The sequence below is a fragment of the Archocentrus centrarchus genome, chromosome 19 (assembly GCF_007364275.1).
Source record: "Archocentrus centrarchus isolate MPI-CPG fArcCen1 chromosome 19, fArcCen1, whole genome shotgun sequence".
In the NCBI taxonomy this organism is placed as follows: domain Eukaryota; kingdom Metazoa; phylum Chordata; class Actinopteri; order Cichliformes; family Cichlidae; genus Archocentrus; species Archocentrus centrarchus.
Window position 1 is genome coordinate 7,982,326 of NC_044364.1, and position 27,358 is coordinate 8,009,683.

Below are 27,358 nucleotides of genomic sequence, written 5' to 3' on the forward strand. Positions count from 1 at the left end.
CACATAATTCGATGACATCCAGCTAAAGGAAATATGTGACTCACTGCATGGCTATCTGCTTATTCAATCTCCCAGTAAGCAGATGCAAATAGTGCTATTTAAAGTACTCCTGCCTTCAAAAGTTTCACCACTTCATGTTTGTTCATTTTAAACAGAAATAACTTCCACCAAAGCCAAATGGAGAATCAAGAATCACCATGCTGCTATTTTTAGATCCGTTATCCGATGGCCTCTGTGCTTGTACACATGCAAACACAAAACTATTTAATTAAATTTGTGTAGTGCCACCACAACAACTGTCACCTCAAGATGCTTTTTACTCTGAGGTAAAGACTCTACCCCAGTGATTCAAGAGACAAAATGGCATCCATGGGAGAAAACACTGCTGACAGAAAAGTACATAAAGGCTCTTCTCACATTTGCCAAAACACAACTTAATGATCGCCAAGACTTTTGGGAAAACATTCTGTGGACTGACAAGACAAAAGTTGAACTCTGTGAACAAAACTAACACAGCATTTCATAAAATGAGCATCATACCAACAGTCAAACACGGTGGTGGTGGTGTGATGATCTGGGGCTGCTTTGCTGCTTCAGGATCTCGACGAATTCTACTCACTACCAGAAAATCCTGAAGGAGGATGTCCAACCATCAGTTCATGGCCTGAAGCTCAAGCTCACTTGGGGTATGTAGTAGGACAATGATCTGAAAAACATCAGTAAGTCCTCTGACCTCTGATTAGGCTAAAAAAACAAAAAAACAAATGTAGGTTTTACAGTGGCCTGGTCAAAGTCTGGACTTAAATCAGATTGAGATGCTTTGGCACAACCTTAAACCTTAGACACTCCAGTGTGGCTGAATTAAAACAATTCTACAAAGAAGAGTGGACCAAAATACCTCTACAGCAATGTCAAAGACTTAATGCCAGTTATCACAAATGCTTGATTACAGTTCTTGCTGCCAAGGATGGCACAGTTATCAGGTTTAGAGGGTAATAATCTTTCACACAGGGCCAGGTAGGTTTGGATAGTTTTAATAAATGAAATCATCATTTAAAAACTGCATTTTGTATTTATGCTGGTTATCTTTGTCTAATATTAAAATTTGTTTGATTATCTGAAACATGCCAGTGTGAGAAATATACAAAACCTGAGAAATCAGGAAGTGGACAAATACTTTTTCACAGCACTGTTCACGAAACTGAACATCCATGTCCACATTCATAATTATTACTACTCGATGGAGACGAATGAGCTCACTCACTCTTCATTTTGTTAGGTACACCTGTTCAGCTGCTTGTTAACATACAGTAAATATCTAATCAGCCAATGACATAGCAGAAACTCAGTGCATTTAGAAATGAATAAGATGACCTGCTGGAGTTCAAACTTTAGGCCTTAAAGGTGCTTTAAGTAACTTTGAACATGGCGTGGTTCTTGGAGCCACACAGGCTGGCTTGATCATTTCACAAACTGCTGATCTAATGGGATGGGACACAACCATCACTAGAGTTTACAGAGAGAGAAAAGAGAAAATATCCAGTGAGCGGCAGTTCTCTGGACAAAAATGTCTTCTTGATGTCTGGGGTCAGAGCAGAATGGCCAGACTGCTTCGAGCAGATAGGAGGGCCGCAATAAATAATGTAACCACTTTGAAGCAGATGGGCTACAGCAGCAGAAGACCACACTGGTGCCGCTCCTGTCAGCTATGAACAGGAAACTCCCACTACAACTCATACAGGCTCACCAAAACTGGACAGCAGAACACTAGAAAAATGTTGCCCGGTCTGATGAGTCTCCATTTCTGCTGCTACATTGGGACAGTAGGGTCAGAAAATGGCATAAACACAAAAGCATCCAGCTTTGTATCAGTTCAGGTTGCTGCTGGTGTAGTAAATGTGTGGGGGATATTTTCTTGGTGCACTTTGGGCCAAGAAAATATTAATTGATCATCATTTAAATGCTGCAGCCTACCTGAGTATTGCTGCTGACCATGTCCCTTTCTGACAACTGGATGGCTGCTTCCAGCAAGATACCGCTCCATGTCACAAAACTCACATCGTCTCAAACTGATTTCTTGACAGTGAGCTCACTGTACTCACCAGATCTCATTCCAATAGAGCACCTTTGGGATGCGGTGGAACAGGAGATTCACGTGACGGATGTGCAGCCGACAAATCTGAAGCAACTGTGTGATGCTGTCATGTCAATCTGGACCAAAGACTCTGAGGAATGCCTTAATTGAGGAACAATTGAGGCAGTTCTGAAGGCAAAAGGAGGTCCAACCCAGAACTAGAACAGTGAATTTTATGTGAAACAGTGTGCTGAGTCCATACTGATTTTTTTTTTTCCCCCCAACACAAGCAACCTTTTCAAAAAGGTAAAAATGAGGACTCCTCTCATTGTTTGTAACTCACTTTAGAAAAACGAATCTTTCTAAAAGGTTGTTCACAGTACACCAAATTTTATTGACACATAAAAGCATACAGTGCATATATACATCTTTGAGTATTTACAAAATAGAGAGCCCATGGATGTTACACATGTATAAAAATATGCATTACATCTATATAAATATGTACACAATGTGCAAAACATATGGCATTACAAACAACAAGAGGCATGGCATGGGTGGCGGAGATAAAGAGGAGACTCTGCAACAATAACCAATGAGAAGCCTTTGTCTTAATCTTTTGCTTTCAATCTGCTCATGAGGGTGGAGCATCTCAGTGCCTCATTTGCAAATGAAATATCCTCCAGAGCTTTGTTCCGCCAACAAATATACAGTGTTCACATGAAAATAAACAGAGCAGGTGAATGCAGACGAGCAGGAGCAGGCAGCTGAAGTCGGTACAGGGGGGCCTAAGAAGCCAACAGCACTGTTCAGAGAACCTGCAGGTTCCACAAACCTCTAAAACTAGAGGGTTATTCAAATGTTGACACCACCCACAAATATGAAGTGCTTTTGAACTGTATTACTGTGTCGTAAAGGCTCTTACATGAATAAAATCAAGGCAGGATCTGACATACAGTACAGTATAATCGAGGAGAGAGCAGCCATTATTGCTTTTAGCTGTCCTTGTCTGGCCAGTCAGCAACCACAATGGCGAGCTGCGAGTGGTGTCGCATCACAAACGTGTGTAGATTTACTGCAGCAAAGAGATGTGTGTTTATGTGATATGAAAGATATTTATATATATAAAAAAAATGCAAACCAAAAATATACACATAAAACAAGATTCAATGTTTAATCTTTTACTTTAATCCTAAAAAAAAAGAAATACAAAAAAAGTGAATTATAATATGTTCCACTGCCTTTTTGGCAACATCATATCAAAACATAACAGCCATTAATGCTGTCAAACTGAAGGAAAAACAGTCTGAACTCTTCATCTCAAAAGGTACATGAATCAGCCAGTGACTTCCACCGTTTGTCTTACATTGGATTTACAAGTAGACCTGGACGCAGGTACGTACGAGTACAGGCGCAACTGGAAGCCAAAGTTTCACAAACCAGAGGTGCCCAAGAGAACAAGATGATCTCTAAGGAGCGTGGGCTTAAGGAGAGTTTGTTAAAAACCAACTGAAAGACAAAAAAAAAGCGTGTGCAGTATTTGGCGTTTCTCTTTTCATTTGGGATCTGAGCACATCCATGTGGTCTTGGCCTGATAATTGTCGGACTTGCAGGAGGAAGAGCATCCTGCTCCCTCAGCATCAGTCTCCACATTACTGCTGACAACAAGTCAGCTTTTTACAGGCAGATACTAATCTGGAAACTAATCAACAGCTGCTGTTGAAGACCTGCCATGAAGCCATAATAGAAGAGAAGCATCGCCCTCTAGTGCCCATGGACATACTATCAGGATAAAGTGGTTAAAATGTAAACGTGAGTTCACTGACTGATATATTTTATATATAATTTTTTTTTAAAAAAAAGAGAGAAATCTTATATCAAAAGTGCCTCACAGTTACAATGTATCTATGCCAAGAGAATAAAAAGACAAATACTAAATCAGTAACTTAATATTTCAATCAGGAAACAAGAAGTTAAATATGATGCTTTCCATTAAAAAGCCCTCTTCACTGACTGCTCCCTGCTGTGCATCACACCTCGAAGGTGTCTGGTTTTTTTTTTTTAACTTTACTACTCCAAATGAAGGACACGGATAAAAAGAAGAAAAAAAAAAAAGTCATCGGGAGACTTACGAAGAAAGAAATTTTGAATATGCAAAGCAGGTTGCAAATGATTTGAGTTGGGAGAGAGGTTTGCAAATTTCTTCAGAAAACTTGAGGGCGACAGCCGAGTTTGAAGCAGCCAGAGACTAAACGTGAATACGATCATGCACACGGAAACACGGGTGTACATGCAAGAGACGGAAGGACAAATCCACACGTATGTACGCACACGCACACCCACACACACAGACATGCTTCTCTGACACATGGCCGGGAAACTGTCTACAAGCCACAGAAGCTGATGCATCATAAGCTGGAACCCCCAGCTTAAACTAGCACGTTTTGTCAGAGTGGTGCAGCAAGTTCCCTTCCTGTCTCACACAGACAGACAGACAGACAGACAGACAGACACACACACACACACACACACACACACACACACACACACACACACACACAAAGTGCAGGGATACTGAGGGACAGCCAGATATAAAGCTCAAAGACATCATCATATAACTTGCAGCACACCTATTATAGATGTGTGTCTGCAAATTGATATTTGTTCCCTTTCCGGTTTTACTAATCAGAAGAAGAAAAAAGAAGCTGCCAACTTTTTAAAGTTAAGTCCCGCTTTTTGATATTTTTAAAAGTACATTCACAATAAGCAACTTGGACAACTGCAGTATCTGCGGAGCCAGTGGCAACATGATCTTACATCACAATCACAATGATCACCTTGGATATGCAGTGTTCACATTTCCTTGTTCTGAGGTGAGTGAGGCTCGCTGTCAGATCTGTGCGCCTCTTTAGTGCATAGCTCTCATGTTGATGGAGGAGCCGCCGCCTCCTCTCGTCGAGTATTATTTATTAGAGTCATTGGTTAATCAGCTTGACTGATGGGGGTCACTGATAGGTCAGAAGAAAAACAGTCACATCTGTTACCAAAAAAAGAAAAAAAATCATATTAGTCAGCAAACACATCACCCACAGTATGTGGTAGAGTGGACCAGTGTCAACAGAGGGTCGATCTCCTCCTGTAGGAATTCCTTTACACCTTGGTCTGGTGACTAACTGAGCACCACCTGCTTTGCCATGACTGTCCATGACCTTCCTCAAGCACTCAGAGGCTCTGGGTTATCCTTGCTTTGTCCTTGGAGTAAACTGGTCTAATGGGTCTTTATAGGGAATCAAGTCTCCTTTCAGCTCCTAATTACAACTACATTTAATGTATAGTCTGAGCCTCCATCATTTAGTGACAGTTAAGTTGTAATCACCAGCTTTTGTAACCCAGTATGGAACAGTATTCTCAAGTGGAATGAAGGCCTTTATATCAGAGCAGCTTCAGGAAGTGTCTGACATATTCAGCAACTGTGGTGAGTAAAACAGATGCAGTTTTCCTATACCTCCACTAGAAATTATCCCTCTCAGCTATCAGTACTGCTCAGGCTGTCTGACCAAGAGAGCACGAAGTTCTCTTAGTGTGGTTTAAACTGTATTTACATAGTCCATAGTCTACCATTCAGCATTTGGCTCCATCTCCTTGGCTCTGTTTAAGATTATTAAAATCATGACATCAGACACTAGAAGTCTATTCTGATAAAAATCCCTTTATCACAACACTGAGTGACCGCAGTCACCTTACAGTGGACATTTTCCTGGCTGTTCAGCCATTAAAGGCCCTCTCATAAAGCTGTGCAAACTCCTGCTTGTAGTTCCACTTGGATCAGCCTCTTCAGCCTTTGTCTTCCTGTAGAGTAGTGGGAATATTACAGATGGTATGGATGTACTATAAGACTGACATGGCACTGAAATGCCATGTTTTCTCTCTCTTTTTTTTATTTTTAAAAAACCTCTGCACCTTTCTCTTCATCCACCCATCTCTCACCCTACTCCATCTTCATTGTCCAACCCTCCATCAGTCCCAGTGCAGGTCATGTGAATCCAGGAAGTCCGTCGGGATTCCCAGTGGCGTGAGCGCCCCGGCAGGACCCGACGGCATGGTGAGGTCCAGCCACTCCATGTTGTCCAGGGCCGGGTCTGACAGGCCCATGTTGAGTGAGGATGGGGGAGAGGAGGAATCACAGAAAGACAGTTCTGATGTGTCCATGGGTGAGAAGGGCTGCTGGTCCATTAGCTGGGCCTGCAGCTCCTCCATTAGGCCCTGCGTGCGAGGGTCTGACGCCGATGGCGTCTCGGCCAGCGTCCCCTCCAGAAAGGCTTCCAGCTGATTGTCTGTGGCCAGGGAGGTGAGACTCGGCAGGCTCGGGTTCACAAATGTGTGAGGAGGGGCTACCTGGATCTGTGGGGGAGGTCTGGACAGGGCGGTGTTGACTGGAAGAGTGGTGATGCTGGCTGTGACAGGAAGGGTCTTAGCAAGAGACACTGGAGGGTTCTGTTGGAGAAATGGAGGGATTTCTGCAGGAAGGGTACAAAGAATAAAAAAATTAAATGAAGATCAGGATTAACAACCGACTAATAAGGGCTTCTCTTAAAACTGACATATTTCAACAAACTAGTTTGTCCATAGTGGAACTGAAAAAACAAGCAGCTCACAAGAAAACTGAGAAACCTTTGAAATTAAAAGGAACTCATTAATCATAAAAAAGTAAATTAATCACTGAAAAAAGTAAATCATATCTGGATTTAATAACTAGAACACTTGTTTCAGAGCCAGTCAGATGTTTCCTGTAGCTGATTATGAGACTTCAATGGTCTCATATTTTGAGGGCAATGATTTCTGAGCTATTCCTCTGAGGAAAGGAAAAAAAACTGCTTCAGTTCATCAACACTGTCATATCACAGCATCTTTAAAGAAAGGCCATTTCAAAGGATGTTTCCTTCTTTTTTTTTGTTTGCTTTTTTTTACTTTTCTCTCGTTGATCAGATTGTGTGCTTTAAATCACTGTCTTATTGCATCAGCCAACCTCTCCTAAGCTTCAAGACACAGGCTCTTTTCCCTGATGTTCTTCTGCAAAATGCAAATTTAGATGAATCGTTCCCTTAATACTGGCAAGGCATCCTGACACTGATGTAGCAAAGCCCCAAGCTGCAATAAGGTTTTGGTGTTGAGGTGCAGTGCCTTTCCCCTCCACAAACAGGAGAGTTGTGCAGTCAAAAAGAGTAGCATGTGATTCATTTGTCCACACAACATTGTCCCAGAAGCACTGTCTTTTACACGTTGTGTGTCTTTTACATTCTAGAGGGTTTTTGTTTAAGTGGACACATCCACAAACATTTAAGAAAAGTTGCGTTGGTGTTCCCCTTAGGTTCTTCACCTCTTTCAGGATTGTGCGTTATTCTCTGGTCTGATCTCTAATATCTCTGTATATTTGCAATTTGTATACTTGTATATTGTCTTATAGTTTTTATACTTATTTGTTTTTTTCTGTAAGCACGAAGTACCGCAGCAATTTCCTAATGCTGTGAACCTGTTCACACATATGGCAATAAAAACCTTCTGATTCTGATTCTGATTCTGATTCTGATTCTGATCTGTGCAGGACGCCCACTCAAAAGGAGAGTAGCCATGGCATTTTGTGAAGTGGGTGTTTGGGAATATTTCTGTGGCCTCTTTGTGCATCTAATTTTTTTATAAAGTCCTGTGGAAGCGATTATACTGACACACATTTTGTGCCCATTTGTTTAAAGAGAGGGACACCGCTACAAACTTCACTTCTAATTTCATCTCATTAACTTGAAAACCTGACTCTGAAGCTTTAAAAGAAGTCACTGTGAAGTCAGAGGTTTTCTCAAATGTTCCAGCCTGGACTGTGAGTTCTTACTCAGAGAGCAATTAGTATTCAGTATGTTTGCAATCTGAGAAAGATCAGTGCATTTTATGAGTAATCAGTGCATAAAACGTGAGCATTCATATTTCCAAATTACTTGAGGTACTTTACAATCCCCTCTCTAGAGTACAAGTAACCCTTATGATGGTCTCTGTTAAACAGAATATCCAAACGGCTGATATCAGATCACTCATGATCAATTCAAACCTGCCGATATAAAATGTATCTATGTGTGTGTGTGTGCACTAAACATCCTCATACTGAACAGAATATTTTGGTTTGTACTGTCACTGTGCACGTTACCTCCGCTCTCTATAAGGATGTCAAACAGGTCATCCATTTGCTGGCTGGTTGCTGTGGGAACCTGAAAAGACATTCGAGGACATTAAGAGACTCGATACTTTGTAACCAAAAATGAGAAGAAATACAAACAAACAAAAAAAAAAAACTCCTCAAGGCTGAAAAACTGAAAGTATACTCCTACGTTTTTATGCTTCTCTGTACAGAACAGTTTTAGTAGTGTCTCTGTGTCAACTGTGGCTCGTTTTTATCTAACCTGTGAAACATTGTTGATGTGAAGATTTCGGCTCTGTTTGATGGCGTCCTCGTAGCGGGGAGGCTCTCTGGTTTTGGGAGGCTGGGTAAACAGGGAGGTGGGCTGGAGGATGAAGGCAGGCTGGGGAGAAGAAGGCTACAAAGGTGTGTGTGTGAAAGAGCAAGTTAGATGAAGAAATGTGAAATTTTTGAAGTGCCAAGTTAAGTTCAGAAAAATGCTGAATTCCTTATAGATACCTTATTGAGTGGCCCGTTGGAGATTTGGTGGTTGGGTGATGCTCGTGGAGAGATCTTGTTCTCTGGGGAGCTTCTCAGAAAACACTTCATCTCAGGTCTAGTCTGGTTCTCCAAACCAGCAGTGTTATTGCACATAGTCAGAGTCTGCCAAGACACAAGAGAGTCTTACATCAGACCACTGCGCATCACAAGCTCCAGCATTTGTTTGTTCTTTTTAATCTGTTTTTGTTGCGTTTATGGAGAAACATAGAGCATAATTACTAATATAACTGCAACAACTAATAAGATGTGACTCACTTGTAGCAGCGGCTGCTGGCTGGGTGCCATCTCCATCTTGGTGGTCTGCAGCTGAGGAACTGAAGAATGGGCCAGGCCTGGATTTGAGACTGCAGCCTGGAGAACAGGCTAATATAGGGGGGGGGGGGGGGGGGGGGGGGGGGCTGAGATTTTACAACTATAACTTTACAAGACACACAGTTCTTTACAGGTTTCATCATTAATAATCCTGAGAGTCTGCAGCAGATAAACATGCTCTTACTGTGTGACACCAACTACTGCATCACTTGCTCTCTCACTCTGCTCCTACCTGTAGGCTGACGGTAGTGCTTGGCAGCTGGATTGCAGTAGCGTTGTTGGGCAGCGAGACTGGGAGGAGGATCTGGGTTCCAGCTTGGCCAGTTGTAGTCAGAAGAGTCTGAGGTTGGCCCAACATTTGGGAAACGCCACCTGGGCGGCTGATGAAGAACTGCTGCAGGCTGGGGGCTGTGGGTTGGGGCTGTGGCTGGGCCTGGAGTTTGGGACTTTTGTGAGACTGGGAGAGGAGTTGTGAGTTGGTGGTTACTTGAGGCTGAGCTGGGGCCTGGATTTGGGTGATAAGCTGGGTTTGGGTCTGGAGGTGGAGTGGCTTGCCAGAAGAAACAGTCACATCCTCCAACTTCACCATTGCAGGCAAGGGTGTTGTGAGTGCCTGGGAACTCAGGATTGAGCTAGGGATGGCAGCAGGAGTTGAACAATTTGACAGGACTGCACCTTCCACTTTTACTAGATTTGCAGCAGGAACAGAATTCACAGCAGGTACGGGAGTGAGCTTGGGTGATACAGAAGCAGAGTCACCCTGACCTCTCTTCTCTACTTCTAGCTGCATTTTCAGCTCCTCCACCAGCTTCTGCTCCTGCTCCAGCTTCCTCATCAGCTCTTCTATCTGCCGCTCCTTCTCATGGAGCCTTCTGTCCTTTTCCTCTGGGACTTGGGAAGACTGTGGCCCTGCAAAGCTAGAGGTCAGCATTTGGATTTCAGATAGACCCTCAGACATACCTACATCCTGTTGGAGGGTGGCAGGATCAAAAGGAACAGGTGAAACAGGTGGTGTAGAGATGATGCTCTCTGGAGCCGCCTGCTGGACTGAGACTATAGCAGGTGTAGTAGTTGTGGTAACCTCCATGGGGATGGCAGAGAAAGTGGAAGTGGGAGGAGCGGGGATGCTGGCAGCAGCAGTGGTGCTGGGTATGTCCTGGAAAGGCTTCAGTCTTTCTATCAGATCGGTCTTTGTTCCTGACACTGGGAGGCCACGCAACTTTAGCTCCAGTTTTAGCTCAGCCACCTAGAAAGACAAGCAGATGATCACGTCAGCATCAAGTTTTAGACTGTAGTTTATTTTTAAATGAGCAGTTCACCAGTATTTGGAAATATGTTCACTTTACTGCCAAGAACGAGGGAAAAATTATTAATATATTTCATATGTGTTTGTTAAATGTGCAGCTGGAGATAGCAGATGGTTGGCTTTGCATAGAGACATGGAAAAACATCTTGGCTGTGCTTGAAGAGACAACAATCCACCTAACAGCACCTCTAAAGCACATTATATCTTGTATAACTCATATGATAATCTATCATAAAACCAACAAATGCCAACCACAATTGCTTGGCTTCAGACATAAGACACCCTGCTTTAGGCTGGAGTTTCTGATTCACCATACAGACACGTCAGTGGTAATAATCTTCTCTAATAACCCTGTAATGAAGCAAATATCTATATTTTCCCAAACTTATGAACATTTCTGGAAAAACTGGTGTTACATAAATGTTTAAAACTGTCTAGCTGCTTAAAACGAATCCTTTAACTTTGAGATAGCGAGTTGATACTTCTTAGAAAGGATCACATTTCATTAATGCTCTACTTGCTTCTTTTGGTAAAAATGCAAGGTTTCCAGCAGAAAGGTTAAATGCAGTTTTCTCATTTTCAAAACATGTTAGTGTGCTGTGAGTTTTTCTTTTTTTAAAGACTCATTGAAAAATGACAAACCTAATGGGAGTTTGGTGAGGGTGCAACTAAATGCTACACTTAATTAACGGAGTTTCACCCACCCACTACAATGATGACTGTCATGGACAGCAGTGGTATAAGCTCAGCTTTTTTCACTTCTGTGCAGACACAGTGGGTGACAGACACTAATCGATTCATTTTCCCCACTTCAAGCATAAAGGAAGAGGTTTGACAATCCTGAATTATGCCTCAGTTGCACAGGGTGATGGATGATTGAACGTACTGTAGTTAGTGGACGTGTCACTGAGCTCAAAAGGTAAGATGGCATTCAGTCACCACAAAGACTGATTTTATACACCTGTGGCAATGGGACTAAAAACACCCGAATTCAAAGATTGTAGCCCCTTTACTTTTGGTCTGTTTAAACAGCATTTCCTATAGTGCTAGGGAATGTGGTTTTGAAAAAATACCTTCATCTCCTCCAGGTTGGCAGGCAAGACACCGGGCTTGCGGTAGGAAAGTGAGTTGTTGGGCCGAGCCAGTGCTGGAGGTGGAGGAGGAGGGGGAGGTGCAGTGGGCAAAGACACCACAATAGAGGTTGGGAGGGTACCTCCACTGTTGTTCTGACCCTCTGCCACAGGTCTGCAGCAGAGAAAAGGGGAGGGAAAAAGTTCAGGATATTGTTATTTGAGAAAATAATTTCTGAATCACAGGAATATGACAAAGAAAAAGGAAGAGGTGGAAGGGGGAGAGAAGATAGACATAAAAGTGTTATTATAGAGAGACAAGAAAGTGGAAAACAAGGAGAGGAAACTGATTCACAACATAAACGGCTCATCCATCCTGTTCCCCTCGCCTCACTAACAATACCAGTCAACCAAACCAAAGGCCAACAACAATTTCAAAGACAGCTTGGCTACGCCGCTGCTGTGAGGACTTGAAAACAGCAGCTGGTGAATCAACATCCTGTTAGTTATTAATATGATTAGACACGGGCCTGTTATTGGAAAATAGCTAATGGCCCTCGGTGTTGTTGAAAACAACAATATCTGGCTTTGTGTCAGGATTAAAAAAAATAAAATAAAATCCTAGAAGCAAGCCAAACTAGTTTAAAAGGGAACAAAATGTACTACAATGGAGAAACCACAGAAAGAAATGAATCCATAAAACACATCCCTGCAAGAGAGGCAGAACTAAAACAGCATCATAACATTGTTTTTAATGTTTATATGGGAGGTTGGAGTGCTTGCAGTATTTTGTACACATACTTGAGTGGTGCTGGTAATATAGTCTGGTAGTTGTAATGCTGCTGCTGCTGGCTAAGGATCTGCAGCTGGAGAAACAGCTGCTGTTGCTGCAGTAATCGAGCATATGAGGAGTCCATAGGTGCTTCACTGGCCTCCTGCTTCTGGTCTGGGGGAACATACTGGTGGTATTTGAGCTTTTTCACCCTTGGCTTCGGCTCTTTGCCCTTCTTACTGCGACTCTTTTCTGAGGGAGCTTTCGGCTGGCTTTGCTGTGGTGAGAGAATATGTGGAGGGAAAAAGTCAACGGCAGTCAGAGAACAGGGGACAGATGTGAACAAATGTGTTGCACTTACTTTCACCAGTGTTGGGCCTGGTTTTGGTAGTACAGCTGTAGTGACTGTCTGAGTAAGAGTGACAGCTGGGTGGCTGGCAGGCAGCTCATTGGTGGTGATTACTTTCATGAAGTCTGTTGTTGGGAGGGGCTGCAGAGAGGTAACAAAAAACGCTTAAAAATGTACAAAAAACTCTTACTAACAAACTCCAATATCAATGTCATTAAGTGGCAAAAATCTGCTGGAATAATCCCTAGGCCTCTTTCTGACCTGCAGGATGGTGCTAGGTAGTGATACTGGAGAGGGCGTCTCTGGCCCTTTACTGTCCCCCGGTGAGGGGGCAGAGCTCTGAGACTCCTGGCTGGCCGGTTGCTCTGGGGACAGAGCATCGCTGCTGTCTTCTTCAAAAACCTTGGGATAATTCACCTGCCCCACTGAAAGATAATGACAGATTTTTATCTTTTACCCAGTAATACACAACTATTATTCAGAGCCCAGCATGGTAGCTCAAGCAAAGACATCTTCCTGTATCCATCAAGTTAAAAGTAAACTAAAAATCACTTATAAAGGGGACTGGGATTACTATTCCTCTGTTTCTCACCAATGATGGCCTGTTTAAGGGTGGAATCCACAGGCAAAATGTTTTTCTCCACCAGCTCCATTGGGCCTGGCCGCTGGGCTATCTTCTCATTGAGGTTGTCAGCTAGCCGGGCTCTCTTCAGCTTCATCTGAGTGGCCTGTAGCGAAGGCTCTGCTCCGGTCTCTGGGGGGTGATAAAAATGTAATGTTACACAATCAGCCATAAATCAAATCAGCTTAAAGCTCTAATATCAGGTTAAAAATACATCTTTTATTGTTTAAATTATGACTTCAATCTTTCTATTTCAACACTTTAAAGCACCACAGGAAACATGGCATAAAGTAATGTTAAAAAAAAAAAGAAGTTTACACATTGTGAGGTAAACACTTATCAGCACCTTGCAGGATGTGCATCCTGACCAACTCTGCTCTTTCTGGACGACTGCGGATCTTATGCTTGAGAAAATTCTCAGTCTAGAGAGGAAGGCAGACACAGATCAGTCAGTTGACTATTTAAATTTTACTAACCACAATTTATAGATGCAATGCTTTTATTCAATGAGCTGATGAAGCACATTTAAAAAGAACAAAACAACAACAACAAAAAAAAAAAAAACATGAAAATCATTCAAAAGCACCAATGTTCTTTCAGTATTTAGGAGCTCTGTCACGCTGTCAGCTATCATAAACTGGGTCACAAATTCAAATTTATTTAGATTATTTCCAAACACTGTGTCTTACCCTGGCTCTCTCCAAGCTGCGAATCTGGCCATGGAAAGCTGCTGGACTCTTCAGAGCTGCAACACACACACATTTTTATCAATTTATTTTATTCACAAATCATATTTTAAAAGAAAACAAAAACATGCTTATTTCCTGAGTTATCAGTATGAACCAGGGTACCACTTTGTTATTATTTTCCCACCCACACCACATTATCCCAGTGGGTAACGGTGGAGTTACTTACGTGGCATAATGCCCTGCTCCACCAACTGCTCCCGGGTTCGCCTTTGCTGGAGCCTCAACTGCAGCACTGAAAGCAAACGTGGCAATGTAGAGAATTAAATAAGAACTCTGACATTCCAAAAACTGCCAAAGGGGGAAATAAAACTTAAAAAAAATGACACCAAACTCAAAAAGGTAATGATACATTTCTCACAAACAACTCATACTGTACTCATCACATTGACGTTACACAATTTTGACAGTTTTTGGCTGCTCAGACTTTCACACTAAATGCTCTGCAACTGATCCTTCATACAGCAAACTGCTCACATTTTTTATAAACTGGATAAACAATGAGGTATGCGGCACCATGCTGAGTCTGTGCCAGGTATTAGAATTCTGGTATTTTAAAGACACTTATTTTTTTTTTTTCTTTATTTCACTCCTGACATCCGCATGCTAAGACCCCAATCGTGACTGCTGTCACAGTTAATCTGCAGACAGACCTGTAATGCTAATATCTGGAGCACAGTTATCACCTAGTTTAACAAAAGACAAATAATGAAGCTCACAACCAATACACAACATTTTAATTTTTGTAGAAATGTTCTAAGTTCAATGAAAATTCATAGACAGGAATGTCAAGATATTTGATTAACCACTTATTCACCTTTGTTTTAAAACTTAAAGTGTGTCACATCCTCTTAACCAAAGAGCTTGTCCTCCCAACGTTGTATGTTTATATTAAAGGGCCTCTAACCCCTCCTCCACTTCTACTCATACTCCCATTTGCACTCAGCCAATTTGGGATGAATTACTTTCTAACTGTGGGCAATCCCATACGACTAACACCAGTTCCTTGAAATTTCAAAAGAAAAGTCAAATGGCTAACTCAGCACTGCCAATATTGAATGAAAAAAAGGCAGCACCAACAACTGCATCCTCAGCAGGAAAAACTTCCCTCAAAAACACCAGTATTTCACAGCTTTAATGGGATTTTGTTAGAGGCTCTGTAACACAGGGAAGTGTACACTGAGTGGGAGTTGCAAATGTCCACAAATTAAACACTGGCTGCCAGTGCAGTCACTTCTCTATTCACAGGAAAGGACATGTCAAAATTACTGTGAAATAAATACTCCTATCATCCAACAGGAAACAGCTGGCCTCACCGCTATTTTGTCTTTCCTATCTGTTCACTGTCCCATTCGTTATCATGACCGATACTCATGTTACCAACAAAACTGGCATTTACCACTGATTACATCACCCTTAGCAGTAATGTGGACCCTCACCTCACTCTGTAAATAGTGTGAATAAGGTGTCAGTAAAGGCAGTATGCTTAATCTGATTCAGACTTCCAGTAAAGAGGGTCGTCCCCAAATTCCTCCGGGAAACAGGACTCACAAACACGATGACCTGTTGACCTGTGATCTTAGCTGTTTAAGGGAAAACCATGGTTGATATGAATGAGCTGTTTATGTGCACATGGACTAGCTCACACACGAACGCACACACAAGAAGGAAACGGAGGAAATGAGTGATATTAAACTGGTAGCAGTACCATATCCCTTAGCACCAAAGTACTGATAATAACCTGGACAAATAGTACGAATAAAGATATTTTCTGTAAGCAGTTTAATTCCAACAAACTTAGGAAAGTCGTACAAATACAGTGTGGGATTGACTGCTTTCGTAAAACACTTGCTTTGCCTGCGCCTTCAGCGCAGCCTCCCTGCCTGGAAGCCGAGTAGATTTGCTCGGCTAAAAGAGACAAGCAGAGACAAGCAGCAGCCACAGCCTCAAAGGATTGCAATCAGACACTGAAGCCAAGGTCATTCCCACTCATGAGATAAGGAGAAATGAGACAGGAAAAAACAGCGTTGCAGGGCTGTCATCAGGTTTGCTGTTAAACACCGGACAGGGTAAGGGTTTGAGAGTGCGAAGGGAGTGGGACAGTACAATAATAAGTATGAACTTAATTAGCCTGCTTTGAGTTTTCTTTTAGTGTGAGCTGTCCCGTTACAATTAAATAATTGCTCAGAGTTAATATTTTTAATAGAAGGGAGACCACCGCAGCCACTGGCAGAGGAGCACATTACCAAACACACCGACAGCTGCTTAATACGATGGAAAGTGTTACTGGTGAACTCAGCAGTTTGTCAAAAGCAGCCCTAACCACTGCTGTGTCTTTATTTGGACAGCATTAAAAGAGTAATGATAACATCCTAACAAAACCCATCCCTAATAAAGAATGTACAGATTTTTCACTTACAGACAGTAAGCACTTTTTTTGTAATCTAGAGATTCACACTTTTCACTGTTGGAAATACAGTTATCCACTTCCTCCTCAGAGGCCTGTACTACAAAGTTGGATGCTGTCTTATTCAGGGTTAAACCTGGGTTTACTGCACTACAGAGGTAGTTCACTTCTTACCAGCTGCGAATTAGAGCTCGACAGGTATGAAATTCCCACCTACAGACCAACCAATTCTCTGGTAAATAGCAAAGATAGCAGGGGGAGCTAAAGGTTCCTTGCCCCCCCGTTAGAATAAAGCCTAAAATAAATTTTAAACATCAAATGAACGAAACAATTATAACACCTGCACAGTGACATTTTTGCCTGCTTTCCTTCATAGCTTCAAATATGCTAAATTTTAATACAATAGCTCTTCTCTAGTCTTACAAAACATTTAAAGCCCTCACACATTCATACAGTGAGTTTAATACTAAACTCATATGCAGCATTTATCCTCATAAACACACACACACACACACACACCTGCTTTGTCTGCTGTTGCCATGTTGCTTTCAGTCTGTATTGTGCGTGCAACCTCTTCATATTTTTTATTATTATAACTTTATCTTTCTTTGTAAAAGGAAGGCGTATGATTCCAACACCACCCCTTTCATGTGAACGTGCAGGGGAAACCCTGGGTTAATTTATCGAGCTGATAACCAGCTTCGTGTGACCAGTTATCCTGACTGTTGATGTTCGTGGAAGTGAATTCAGATAATGGAAAGGTACCCTGGGTATCTGGAATTTGCTTTGTAGTACAGGTACAGGAGATACAGCTTGGAAACGAGGAGAAACAGTCGATCTGACTCAGTCCAAAGGTGACAATATCTGCCTACCAACACCTTTAAAACTAACACTGATTAACACATTGTTATCCTGGCTGTCTGTTGTGTATGAAAACTGAAATCTGACCTGCTCTACCTCCCGAGCCACAGCCACCCTTAAATGGCAGTGCGTAATTGTCACCATGTCTGGCCTACTTTTTGAAAGTCTGAGTAAAGTGTGAATTCCAAAAATAAACACAAGTGGACTTCCTGTTCAACAGAGAAGACAATTACTCAAAGTGTTTATTTATGTATTTATTTTTACACAAAGAAACTAAAGCTAATTATAGATTATAGCTAATTCAACATTTGCAAACCTTAAAAAAAAAAAAAAAAACTGCCTGGTGGTGATTTATTTGATTAAGCTATCCTTACTAATTTCCATTTTCAGACTCCTAATCTCTGCCACAACAACCTCAAAACCCTGAAGCTAAGCACCCCACCCTGCTGACACTGGTGCTGTAATTCTCCTCCTCTCCCTGCAGACTCTCTTCGCTCGACACAGCTTAAGACTCAGAGCTGGCTGATGGCAGACAGATTAACACCTGCATGATAAAAACCAATATGACAGGAGGGACTCTGCGGTTGGCAAAGTGCTGTGAATGGCTCAGAGGGTGGAAAGTATGAGGTATGTTTTCTCACTGGAGGGGAAATGACAAAAGCCAAGATGATGAGTGGGTGCTACTACTGTTGACATTCCACAAAAATTTTCCACAGTCGAGCTGTTTTTCCTGCGATCTCCTGCAGACAGCAGCAGCAGCCGCCGCCGCCATACACGGCAGCACAGAAATCCTATAGTCAGTCACCCAGAACGTGTTAAATCCAGTCTGGAGCAGCTTTGATTAAACTCCCCGCATTTGTGGACTTGATCTGATGAATTTGATTTTGTTGAGAATCACGATCAATACCACAGTGACTGGACTGAATGGCTTAACTGGTCTCCATACGCCATTCCGAGCCATGATTAGGAGCTGGCGACGAATCTAACCCGCTACCAAAGCCTGGTATTTGCATAGCCATCAATCAGTGTCAAAGTCAGTCCCATGTGGTTGCCAGAACAACACTGACACTGTGAGGGTTTAGAAGATGAGCTGGTGGAAGAATCAAGAATTAAGAACTGAAGTTTGAAGTGACTGAATCAGTGGAATTCAGTGATTCCATACCTTTGCGTGCACATTAACGAACAGTGTGTGGACCATCCATATATGCAATAAAAAAAAAACATCATTTTTTTGAGGATTCTCAAACAGCACTAGACATCTTCAATTTACACGATTTTGTCTAAGAAACAATTCTGGCTGTGATTTATTTGCATGACTAACTGATAATATTGCTTATTACTGTCAGGCTTGATTTAATGTCACACTGTAAATGAATTCAAAAACAAGAGCGAAATTTCCTTAGTGCTGCACTGTCACAGTAAGATGACAGTGCAGCACTTTTGTAGACATTAAGAGTGTTTCTGATAGCAATCCAACCATTAATACACAGTTACGGGGTGGGTATGATGGTGCTGGGTCAGACACTGAAAGCTTCAAAACAAAACTAAACCACCTACAAGTCGATTTCCCAGTAACAAGACAGTCAGTGATATATGTGACTTATTTGTGTTTGAGGAGAGCCAGTCTTTGAGAGAAAAAAAAAAGCCATTTATTTAGTGAAAGTAATTAAATAAAAGCTGAAAGTGATGGCAGAATTTAATGTGAGCATTACTGGTTTTAATAGTACAATTTGTTCATAAGATGTATGTGCAGACAATTCTGATGCAGGACAGGTCAGTCAGGTTTTTGATAAAACAACTGAGGTGATCTTTAAAATGTTTTTTTTTTTTTTTTGTTCCTAAAAAACAAAAGTTTCTGAATATATGAAACAAAAAGCAGGACAGGTTTTTGCTATTTTACCCGATATATTTTACCTGATAAAAGCCTTAAACAACAGCACAGAAAGAGGGATTTATACATCAATCAATTGTCTAAGTTTTGCCTTCTTTTAAAATAATGATTTCAGTTTTTACTTCTGACAGCTGCAGCAGAGATAGGAAGTGTGGGAAGAGAAACAGAGATGAACTGTGGATGTTACGTGGCAGCAGTGTGTCCTCACCGTTTTTGCGCTCACTGAGCGGAGGCAGGCTCTGTGTGGGCTGCAGCGACAGCTCCTCCATCTCATGGGTCACAGCCTCGCTCTGGGGACTGGGCACCAGTAGATTTGACATCCCACAATCCCCCTCTGCTCCCAACTGCCCCTGGGCAGCCTTGGGCTCCATCCTGCCTCAAGAGAGGGTTGGGGAGGCTCTGAGGCAAGCAAGCGAGAGGGGTATGGGTCACCGTCCCTGTATGTAACGTCTCCCTGCTACCTGTGTGAGTACAACAGAAAAGTAGTGATAATGAAGAGTAACAGTTAAAATCTCCCCTCAACAGGAGGAATGCGTCACTCAATGATACTTTGTGGGCTCCTTGAAAACAACACTAATTCAGAATAATAATCCTGTTGGTATGACTACTTCACCCAACTGGTGAAATGCTATGGGTGGCATTTCATTTCAGCCATCTGGAACAGCTCAGTCCCAGCCCAAATTATTCATTAAGCCAGCCGGGTTGGCTATTATACTGAATAATCACTTCAAACCGCTGCTCAAGAGAAACAACGCCAATTTGTGCATGAATGTTCTCTCTGTTCCGACAGGCTTCATAATCTGGAGTATGACGTCGTCGTGGTGGTTTTCAAACAGGGGGAACGGAAACATTTCGGGGAGCAACACAAACAATTTAGTATCCATGGCGTCCCAACAGTCTGCTCGGTCTGAACCATTTATCGCTCTCCAGCAGCACCCAAATCTATCCATTCCAGGACCTAAGCACTCCTTAATAACCATCCTGATGTGCTGCTTTTGGCTGGGAAGCACTCTGTTCCTATTGCTGCCTTCTTTTCTACCCTGAAAGTGTCAAAGGCATCAGACGAACCACAGACACCACACGACCATAAGACGTGCAATAAATGCTCGGACTTGAAATCAATTTTCATCTATAATTCTCAGCTTTTGCTGCGCTCTACTGCAGTGTTTTCCTTTAAGATTTGTGCCAGCTTCACAGACCAACATCAAGAGTGTGGAGCTCCATTAATCTGGCATCAAGTACAAACATGGGAGTCAATCCCAGTTAACTTGACATTTATTGGTCAATGTCAACTGCTGCTACCACTACAAAATTCACCCCACTCACCAAAACCCAGTTTCTAAACCATCACCACTCACTGCCTCTTAAACCATGATTATGTGCTATTAAAACAACCTGGTTCAGTGATAATTCAGGCCTTGATGTTCAGCAGTTTAACCTCAAAGGCTTCCTGTGGCAGAACTGCAGAAACAGAGCTTCATCTTTAGATATTTAAACAGTCTCTGCTCTATTTAATGCTTCCTACACAGTGTTTCCCACCGTGACTGTAGTAGAATGATTTTTTTTTTCTAAAGGGGGAGGGGATGCATGCAAAGAGATACACACGCTAAAAATTACTTTTAAGTTAGCAATTTTCAATGCCAAATACTTTCTAACAAAAAACAACAGGGCAATATACTCAGGTGCATTTCCAGCGAGTCTCTCATCCCGTGGCTGGTCTCCAACTCAACAGTCTTGGACTGCAGATGGTTTTGCTCCACAGCCCCAGTGAGCTTAGTGTAGCAGCGCATGAATCAGTTCCCCACTTCCTGCAGATTCTGCTTAGGTTTTCTTTTTCAAACGCAACAAGGACTACTGGTCCCCAGCTGCTTTTCAACACGATGGAATTGGACTGTCCAACTCTGTGACGGCACATTTGCTTGAGTAGCAGCTGAGTGATAGAGTAGTTGTCAGAATAGTGACCTGCTCAGTCAGCCAGACAGTAGGGAAACAAGAAAGAGAGAAGGGACACTATCCACATTCAAAATAAGAGCGAGGGGATTACCCATGAGTGAACCCATCGCAGATGGTTTAAGGCTCCCTGTTAAATATTAAAACGAGTTTGTCTGATCTGGATGAATGGATGCTTGGCCTGGGGATTTTTTCCTATGCTACCCCTAAAACAAATGCAATTTGTCTGCTTGCTGGTACAAGGGTGGGATGCTGCTGCAAAGAACACAAAAACCTTGGGTGGTAATTGCATATCAGCTGCTGATGAGTCCATTCCTACCTGAAGAAGCAGAAGACAAGGGACGGAGAAAGAGAAGTCTTGGCTAGTTGATATGAAGAGTCACATTAAGCCATTGAGTCAAATCTGGAAGGAGAGAGAAAAACAACCATCATAAATATCAATTTCATAAGTGCAGCACTTAGATTTTTTTTTCCAGTGAGTTAGCATTTCTGTCCTTCATATCCAATACATTACAATTATACACCAAATTCATTACTATGTCTGATTAACTAGAACCCTCTTCTGTTTCTGTCCAGTCATGGAGGCTGTTGCACTTAAGGGAAAATAAAGCAGCAAGCATTAACTATTAGTGTATTTTCAGCCTAACAGACCATAGATTTTAAAGGTAATACAGTAGAAAGAGAAACCACCTTGAACCCAATGAGAAATTATGGTGCCACAATGATGCCGCTTTAAAAGGTGCTGTGAATATAACAGATGATAAGTACCACTTAAAACTGCTGCAATGAAAGAAGCCGACCCTCAGAGGTTCATCTACGTCTGAAAAATCACATTCAAAGGTTGCATAGAAAACATGCAGCCGAATCTGATTATCTATACAGAGACATCAGAAACTGTAGCTGTAGTGTAGCCTCACACTGCAGTCTGACAAAGAGAATAAGAATCAATCAGCAGCATACAGAAGCTTTTAAGCCTCTCCAAGATGTGTGCAAAGTAGATAACTTAATTAGGATTAAGACTAATGTATCAATTTACTGACACTGAAAAGATAATGACATTGTGGCACATTTCTCATACTACATGCCCATGCTACTGTCTGGCCTGTTGGTGCTGTGAAAAGGGTATTCTAGGTGCAAAAATGCTAAAAGTGGGTTGGCAAAATTATATCACCTATAACTCAACTTTTGTGGATATATATTATAGTAAGATTCCCAGCTAGCCTTGTTGATGATAGGTTCCTTCCCTGACAACAGAAACAAATGCAGTTTAGCACATTTAAGCCTGTTTAACAACTGTACATCGAACAGACTACAAACTTTAAGGAAGATGGACTTCATATCAGGAGAGAACAACAGGGCAACATTACAGCAGCCAGACCTCCATGCCACATGTGGGTACATGTTGAGCAAACAAGTGAGTGCGAGAAAGGGGTAAGTGAAAGAGAAGGGAAAGGCCTGACAACTGCCACAGCTGAAGAGGGATTGTGGGATAAACGTCAGTGCTGCTCCTGCAGAATCAAAGAGCAGCTCCAGATGGCAGGCGCAGCGTGTTGCTGTGCCCTCTGTTCTTTTAAATGGCACAAGGCAACAAGCACCGCATGCTTCATCAAAGCGTAATATGCGCAAACACACGGATACACACACACACACACACACACACACACACACACACACACACACACACACACACACACACACACGTAACCGCACTAGAATCAAAAGTGGCTCAACATTAGAGAGCGAGCAGTGGCTACTAATTCACACAGGTGATTGATATGCCACCAGGACTCACCTGGCTTCACCTTCCTGACACCGAAGCCACATCTAGATTTTACAGTTTATAATCCTGCCAGTGAGCCTGTTTGGCAACATGGGGTCATTATAAACACACAGACGACTGCTCGGTGGAATCACAAACATGTACTCTTCCCATCACTGAAAGTATGTATTTGTCATCCAGTTTTCTCTACAGTACTATGCAAATATCTCACCCAACCCCTCATTTCTTTTTATTTTGCTTGGGAAATGGGTGTAGCGATTTACTGAAACGTGTGGAGGCAAAATATAACAAGTGGTGGTTTGAGACTTTTACACAGTAGTGTACATGTCATTATGCCCAATGAATGACCAAATTCACCCCATAAAGGAACTCTAATCAACACCAAAGGATGAGCCCTTCAGCATAACACTGTACAAGCTACAGATGCATAAAATATCAGTATCAGTTAATTTTGGTCTTAACAGATGGGAGTGGCTGATCATTTTTAGTCCTGGTTCAGATGAGCCCTTTTCACACATGAACTCTGGACAATAATGAGAGAATCGGGTTAGGACACTGACTGCAGCTGTTTTCAAATGTAGCACACAACATGGGATGGCCAACTTCAGACAAGTTCTCACTACTGGAAATATTAGTCTACATGACGGAGCTGCCCAGGTAGGCCATGTAGCAGGCAGGGATTCACCAAACAATTGCCACTGCTTTTCTCACATGGACTTTGGACTAGAGAACTGGCAAGTTAGAGACCATTTAATGTCTGATCTGCCTGCTTTAAAAATTTTCCTTCTCACGCAGAGCATTATTATGTAGTGTTGACAGAAGTTCAGGGCTGCAGCGCTCATGTGCAAACACCTATATTGTGATTAAGAGCTGAAAGATTTTAAACTGCTTCAGACATGATTGTAAAAATTTCTGATTTGAGGGAATAATTATGAACAAAGAAAAGAAAAAGAAATTAATTTTTTTTTAGCCATCTGCCAAGCTATTATTTTAAGCACTGGTATTGGCATAGAATTTCACAATCAGTGCATCCCTACCCTGCTGGTACAGAGAATTAGCGTCACACAAACAATAATGAATGCAGTCATGTCGGACAGGGAAAAGAGTTTGCAAAGGTGCCATGGAAATAATAGCATAACAAACATGTCCTACGGGTCAAATGACTAAAATAACAACGCATGTAGAACAAGGAGCCTGTGTGTGCACAAAACTCCAAACAAACATACAAAAAAAAAAAAAACATGTAACAAAGTGAATGACAAAGCCATCCTCAGATCCTTGCGCTCGCTGAAAGAGCTAAAAATATATCCTCCTCATGAAACTTCAGAAAACGCAGATTTCAGTTTGATGGTGGTTCGGAGGCATTTATCTACATTATCATTGCTGATCGGATATCTTAGCACAGTGTGGCACCATCTCAGATAAAGCCAAATGAACCACAGAGGATTTTAAGATTAACTAAACTAACTTCAGGTTTTATCTGTGTTTGATTACCCGCAATATGACAAAAGAAGATCAATTAGGTAATAAGTCAAGTCAATATAATGTGCAAGCTGATGACAGAATTTGGGTGTGCCTGCTGCCTTAGGCTCTTGTTTCCTTTTCACCACCTTACAAAGGCCTACACTCATGCCATACAGGTGACATAATTTATGGTATTTTACTGGGAACAGTTTGCTGTTGTCTTAAGACAAATGGGACTCAATAAATAGAAGCCATTTCTTAAGCAGAAAGTAGGTTTATAGAGGTAAAACATTAAGAACAATATTAAAAGACAGGTAAAGTATTTCACAGTCACAATTTCAGCAAAACAAGTTCAATAGTTTTGCAGCCATTCCAAAGAATGTGAACTGCTGTAGCCACAGACATATCTACTCAAAGCAGTAACAAACATGTCTAAAGAGGAGGTCATAGGTCACCTTACAAATAGCCCTGGCTGTGGACAATCCCAGCGATAAGGCAGCCACAAGCAGCCACACACACATTCACTTAACAAACAGCCTCAGATAACTGAAATCTGGTGCTGGGGTCTGAGCGCTAGTAAAAACAACAGTCTGGTCTCTGACCACACAGTCTATGACATGGGTGAGCACGTCTTCATAGGATAAAATAAACTCTGATACATACAGAAAATGATTTTTGCTCTTTGAACATCTTGTAAAAGTGTTGTGTAATCTAATCCCATTTAGGTCAGGCCTAATGTTTGGCATGACGCAGCAACAAAAACAAAATCAAGTATTCTTTTTAAAGTTGCGCCATTATTGCTGTTATTCCGTATGAAATCAGTTTAGACACTACAACAATATGTTATAGTGCTTAAACTGTAACAGGCAGCATGAGAGCCACTCAGTGCCAGAAAGCAGTTTGAGTCTGCACATTTCCGAGACTTAAATAGACCAGATCTTGTTCAATAAAAATATTTGCTTTTATCCAGAGATAAGACAGGAATTATGTCATCAACCTGCTGCAATCACCAGAGCCACTGTTCTGCTCTGCTCCCACAGACACACATGTGGTGTCGTTTCCTTCCTGGCTGCCTTAGGGGACTTTGCTGAAAAGATCCCCTTTTTTAAAAAAAAAAAAGACCAGGCAAATCACAAAAAAGGTCACAGTGTGGTGACATCTAAGCAAATTTAGACTGCAACTCAGAAGAGTCAAAGTGACACGAAGGAGGAATAAGAGCCATATTTTTTTAGAGCATTTGTCTGCTTTTGTGGTCCTATTCTGGTCGGCGTGAGAGGCACAGAAACCGCAGGACTCTGGCAAACTAATGATGCTAAAAGGCAAGAAAGGGCAGGTTAAAACATACATCCTTGGTGTGTATATTCGAGCACATGCAACCGTATGCACAATGTTTAAGATAACGTGAATAATTCACACTATTCCGTGACATGCTGACTCAACAGAGCCACCTCTGAAACAGCGCTTCCTGCCAGTCTGTATGAGTCACACACAGACTGTTTGGATTTGCTGCAGCACAGCCTCTCTCTCTTTATGTTTTACTTCAGTAGACTGGAAGTGAACATCCCGGTGTTTGCGTAAGCCACAAGACCTTCAATACACTGCGACAGCTAGTATTATTTGAGAAATTGGCCTGTCGGCTCTCTAACACAGTGCTTGCCATGCCTTAAAATTCACACAGCATCCGTGCCACCCACAGAAAATGGCTAAAATAAAACACGAACAGTGCACAAACACCATACTCACAAAGGGCTAGCTTGTTTAAGCAGCAAGAATTCCTGAGGGAATATTATCGATTGACAGGGATGGGCTGCTATCGCAGTGCCGGAGGCGAGTGGGTGTGGGATAAGCTAACGCTGGCTAGCTACTTTAAATCTGACAGGTGAGTGAGCTGCAGACACTCACAGTGCCGACCATAAAATGCGGCGAAGCGCCTTCATGACCGTCGTTTCTAGGAACAGAAAGATATATGTCAAGTTCCAATCATATGACCGTTGTCCTTACCAACCCTCGTCTGCTGTCTCGGTCTGGATATCACAAACGCTCCTCAACAACAACCTCCTCACATTTTCTCCAGTTAGCTCGCTCTGGCTAAGACGGGCTAACATGCTAAAAACAAGACAGCGCCGCCCCAGGTTTGTGGTCTTACCGAACTGTGAAGACTTAGGAAGCGAATCCACCCGGGCTGTGATCCACAACGAGCTATCCAAATTATGTCAACGGAATTATGCTCAGTCTTTTGTTTTTTTTTTTTTCCTCGTCCAGCTCTGTGATTGAAGTTTATTTCGCGGACTAAAATGGCTGCGACTGGTCTACTAGGTTAGGATGCAGAGTGACGTAATGACGTTGTCGGACAGGAAGCTTAGGAAGGGACGGCAAGATGGTCCTCTTCACCGGTCAGCATGTTTCTGCTTATAAACCGGAATTTCTGCTACAGACTGTTGCAACATCAGGGAAACATGATTGAAAACAATCTTTGTCACCATGAAAAAAAACCCCAATTTAAATCAAGTGATTTTAGTACTTTGGTATGTTGTGATTGGGTTGCATAACTTGGCACAGTGAAGCTTTCAAACCTCCACTGTGAGGAGCTAAAATCAGACCTTCTGAAGTGCACACGGTGATATTTTTTAAAAACAATTAAACCATGCACACAAGATAATTGTCATTTTACATGATTTAAAATGGCTCCATACGTCAATGTGCTTTGTAAAGTAATAAAGGGGAGCCTATTATGCTTTACAACTCCATTTTATTACTTTTAAACTCTACCAAAGAAGATTTGCAGCTTTCAGTTATTTTACTGATAAAGGGTGCAGCTCTATGTTCATTCACTGTTTTAAATGTTTATTATTGTAGGGTATTTATCTTACAATATAACGTGCCTTGAGGCGAGTGTTGTGATTTGGTGCTATATAAATAAAATTGAAAAAGAAGCCTTTCTATGTCCTTTCCCCGCCTCCCTTTAAACCAGCTTTGTTCTGATTGGCTGCCCCTCGCAAACGTTTGAAAACCACTGAATAGAATAGAATG

The 27,358-nt window shown here is 42.0% G+C and overlaps 1 protein-coding gene and 1 long non-coding RNA gene across 2 annotated transcripts; both read right to left on the reverse strand.

Annotated features, from left to right (window-relative positions):
* Positions 1 to 2,720: 2,720 nt before the first annotated feature.
* Positions 2,721 to 5,288, reverse strand: LOC115797809 (uncharacterized). Its single transcript, XR_004021455.1, has 2 exons — positions 4,912 to 5,288; positions 2,721 to 3,149 (listed from the first exon to the last, which is right to left on the reverse strand). It is a non-coding gene; the product is annotated as an uncharacterized LOC115797809 (long non-coding RNA).
* A 59-nt stretch (positions 5,289 to 5,347) lies between these two features.
* mrtfba (myocardin related transcription factor Ba) lies at positions 5,348 to 26,645 on the reverse strand. Its single transcript, XM_030755011.1, has 17 exons — positions 26,475 to 26,645; positions 21,404 to 21,487; positions 19,343 to 19,595; positions 14,145 to 14,210; positions 13,919 to 13,974; positions 13,576 to 13,651; positions 13,200 to 13,361; positions 12,869 to 13,032; positions 12,620 to 12,748; positions 12,288 to 12,535; positions 11,490 to 11,661; positions 9,343 to 10,356; positions 9,054 to 9,161; positions 8,757 to 8,900; positions 8,521 to 8,655; positions 8,268 to 8,328; positions 5,348 to 6,591 (listed from the first exon to the last, which is right to left on the reverse strand). The coding sequence occupies exons 3-17, from the start codon at positions 19,503 to 19,505 to the stop codon at positions 6,092 to 6,094; spliced, it is 3,198 nt and encodes a 1,065-aa protein (XP_030610871.1). The 5' UTR covers positions 19,506 to 19,595; positions 21,404 to 21,487; positions 26,475 to 26,645; the 3' UTR covers positions 5,348 to 6,091.
* Positions 26,646 to 27,358: the final 713 nt, after the last annotated feature.

Coding starts and splice junctions, on each gene's coding strand:
- mrtfba (XM_030755011.1), bottom strand. CDS start 19,505: ATGGAGCCCAAGGCTGCCCAGGGGCAGTTGGGAGCAGAGGGGGATTGT. Junction 12,749..12,868: donor TACCTAGCACCATCCTGCAG/GTCAGAAAGAGG, acceptor ACCTCTCTGCAG/CCCCTCCCAACAACAGACTT. Junction 6,592..8,267: donor CATCCTTATAGAGAGCGGAG/GTAACGTGCACA, acceptor CCCTTCCTGCAG/AAATCCCTCCATTTCTCCAA.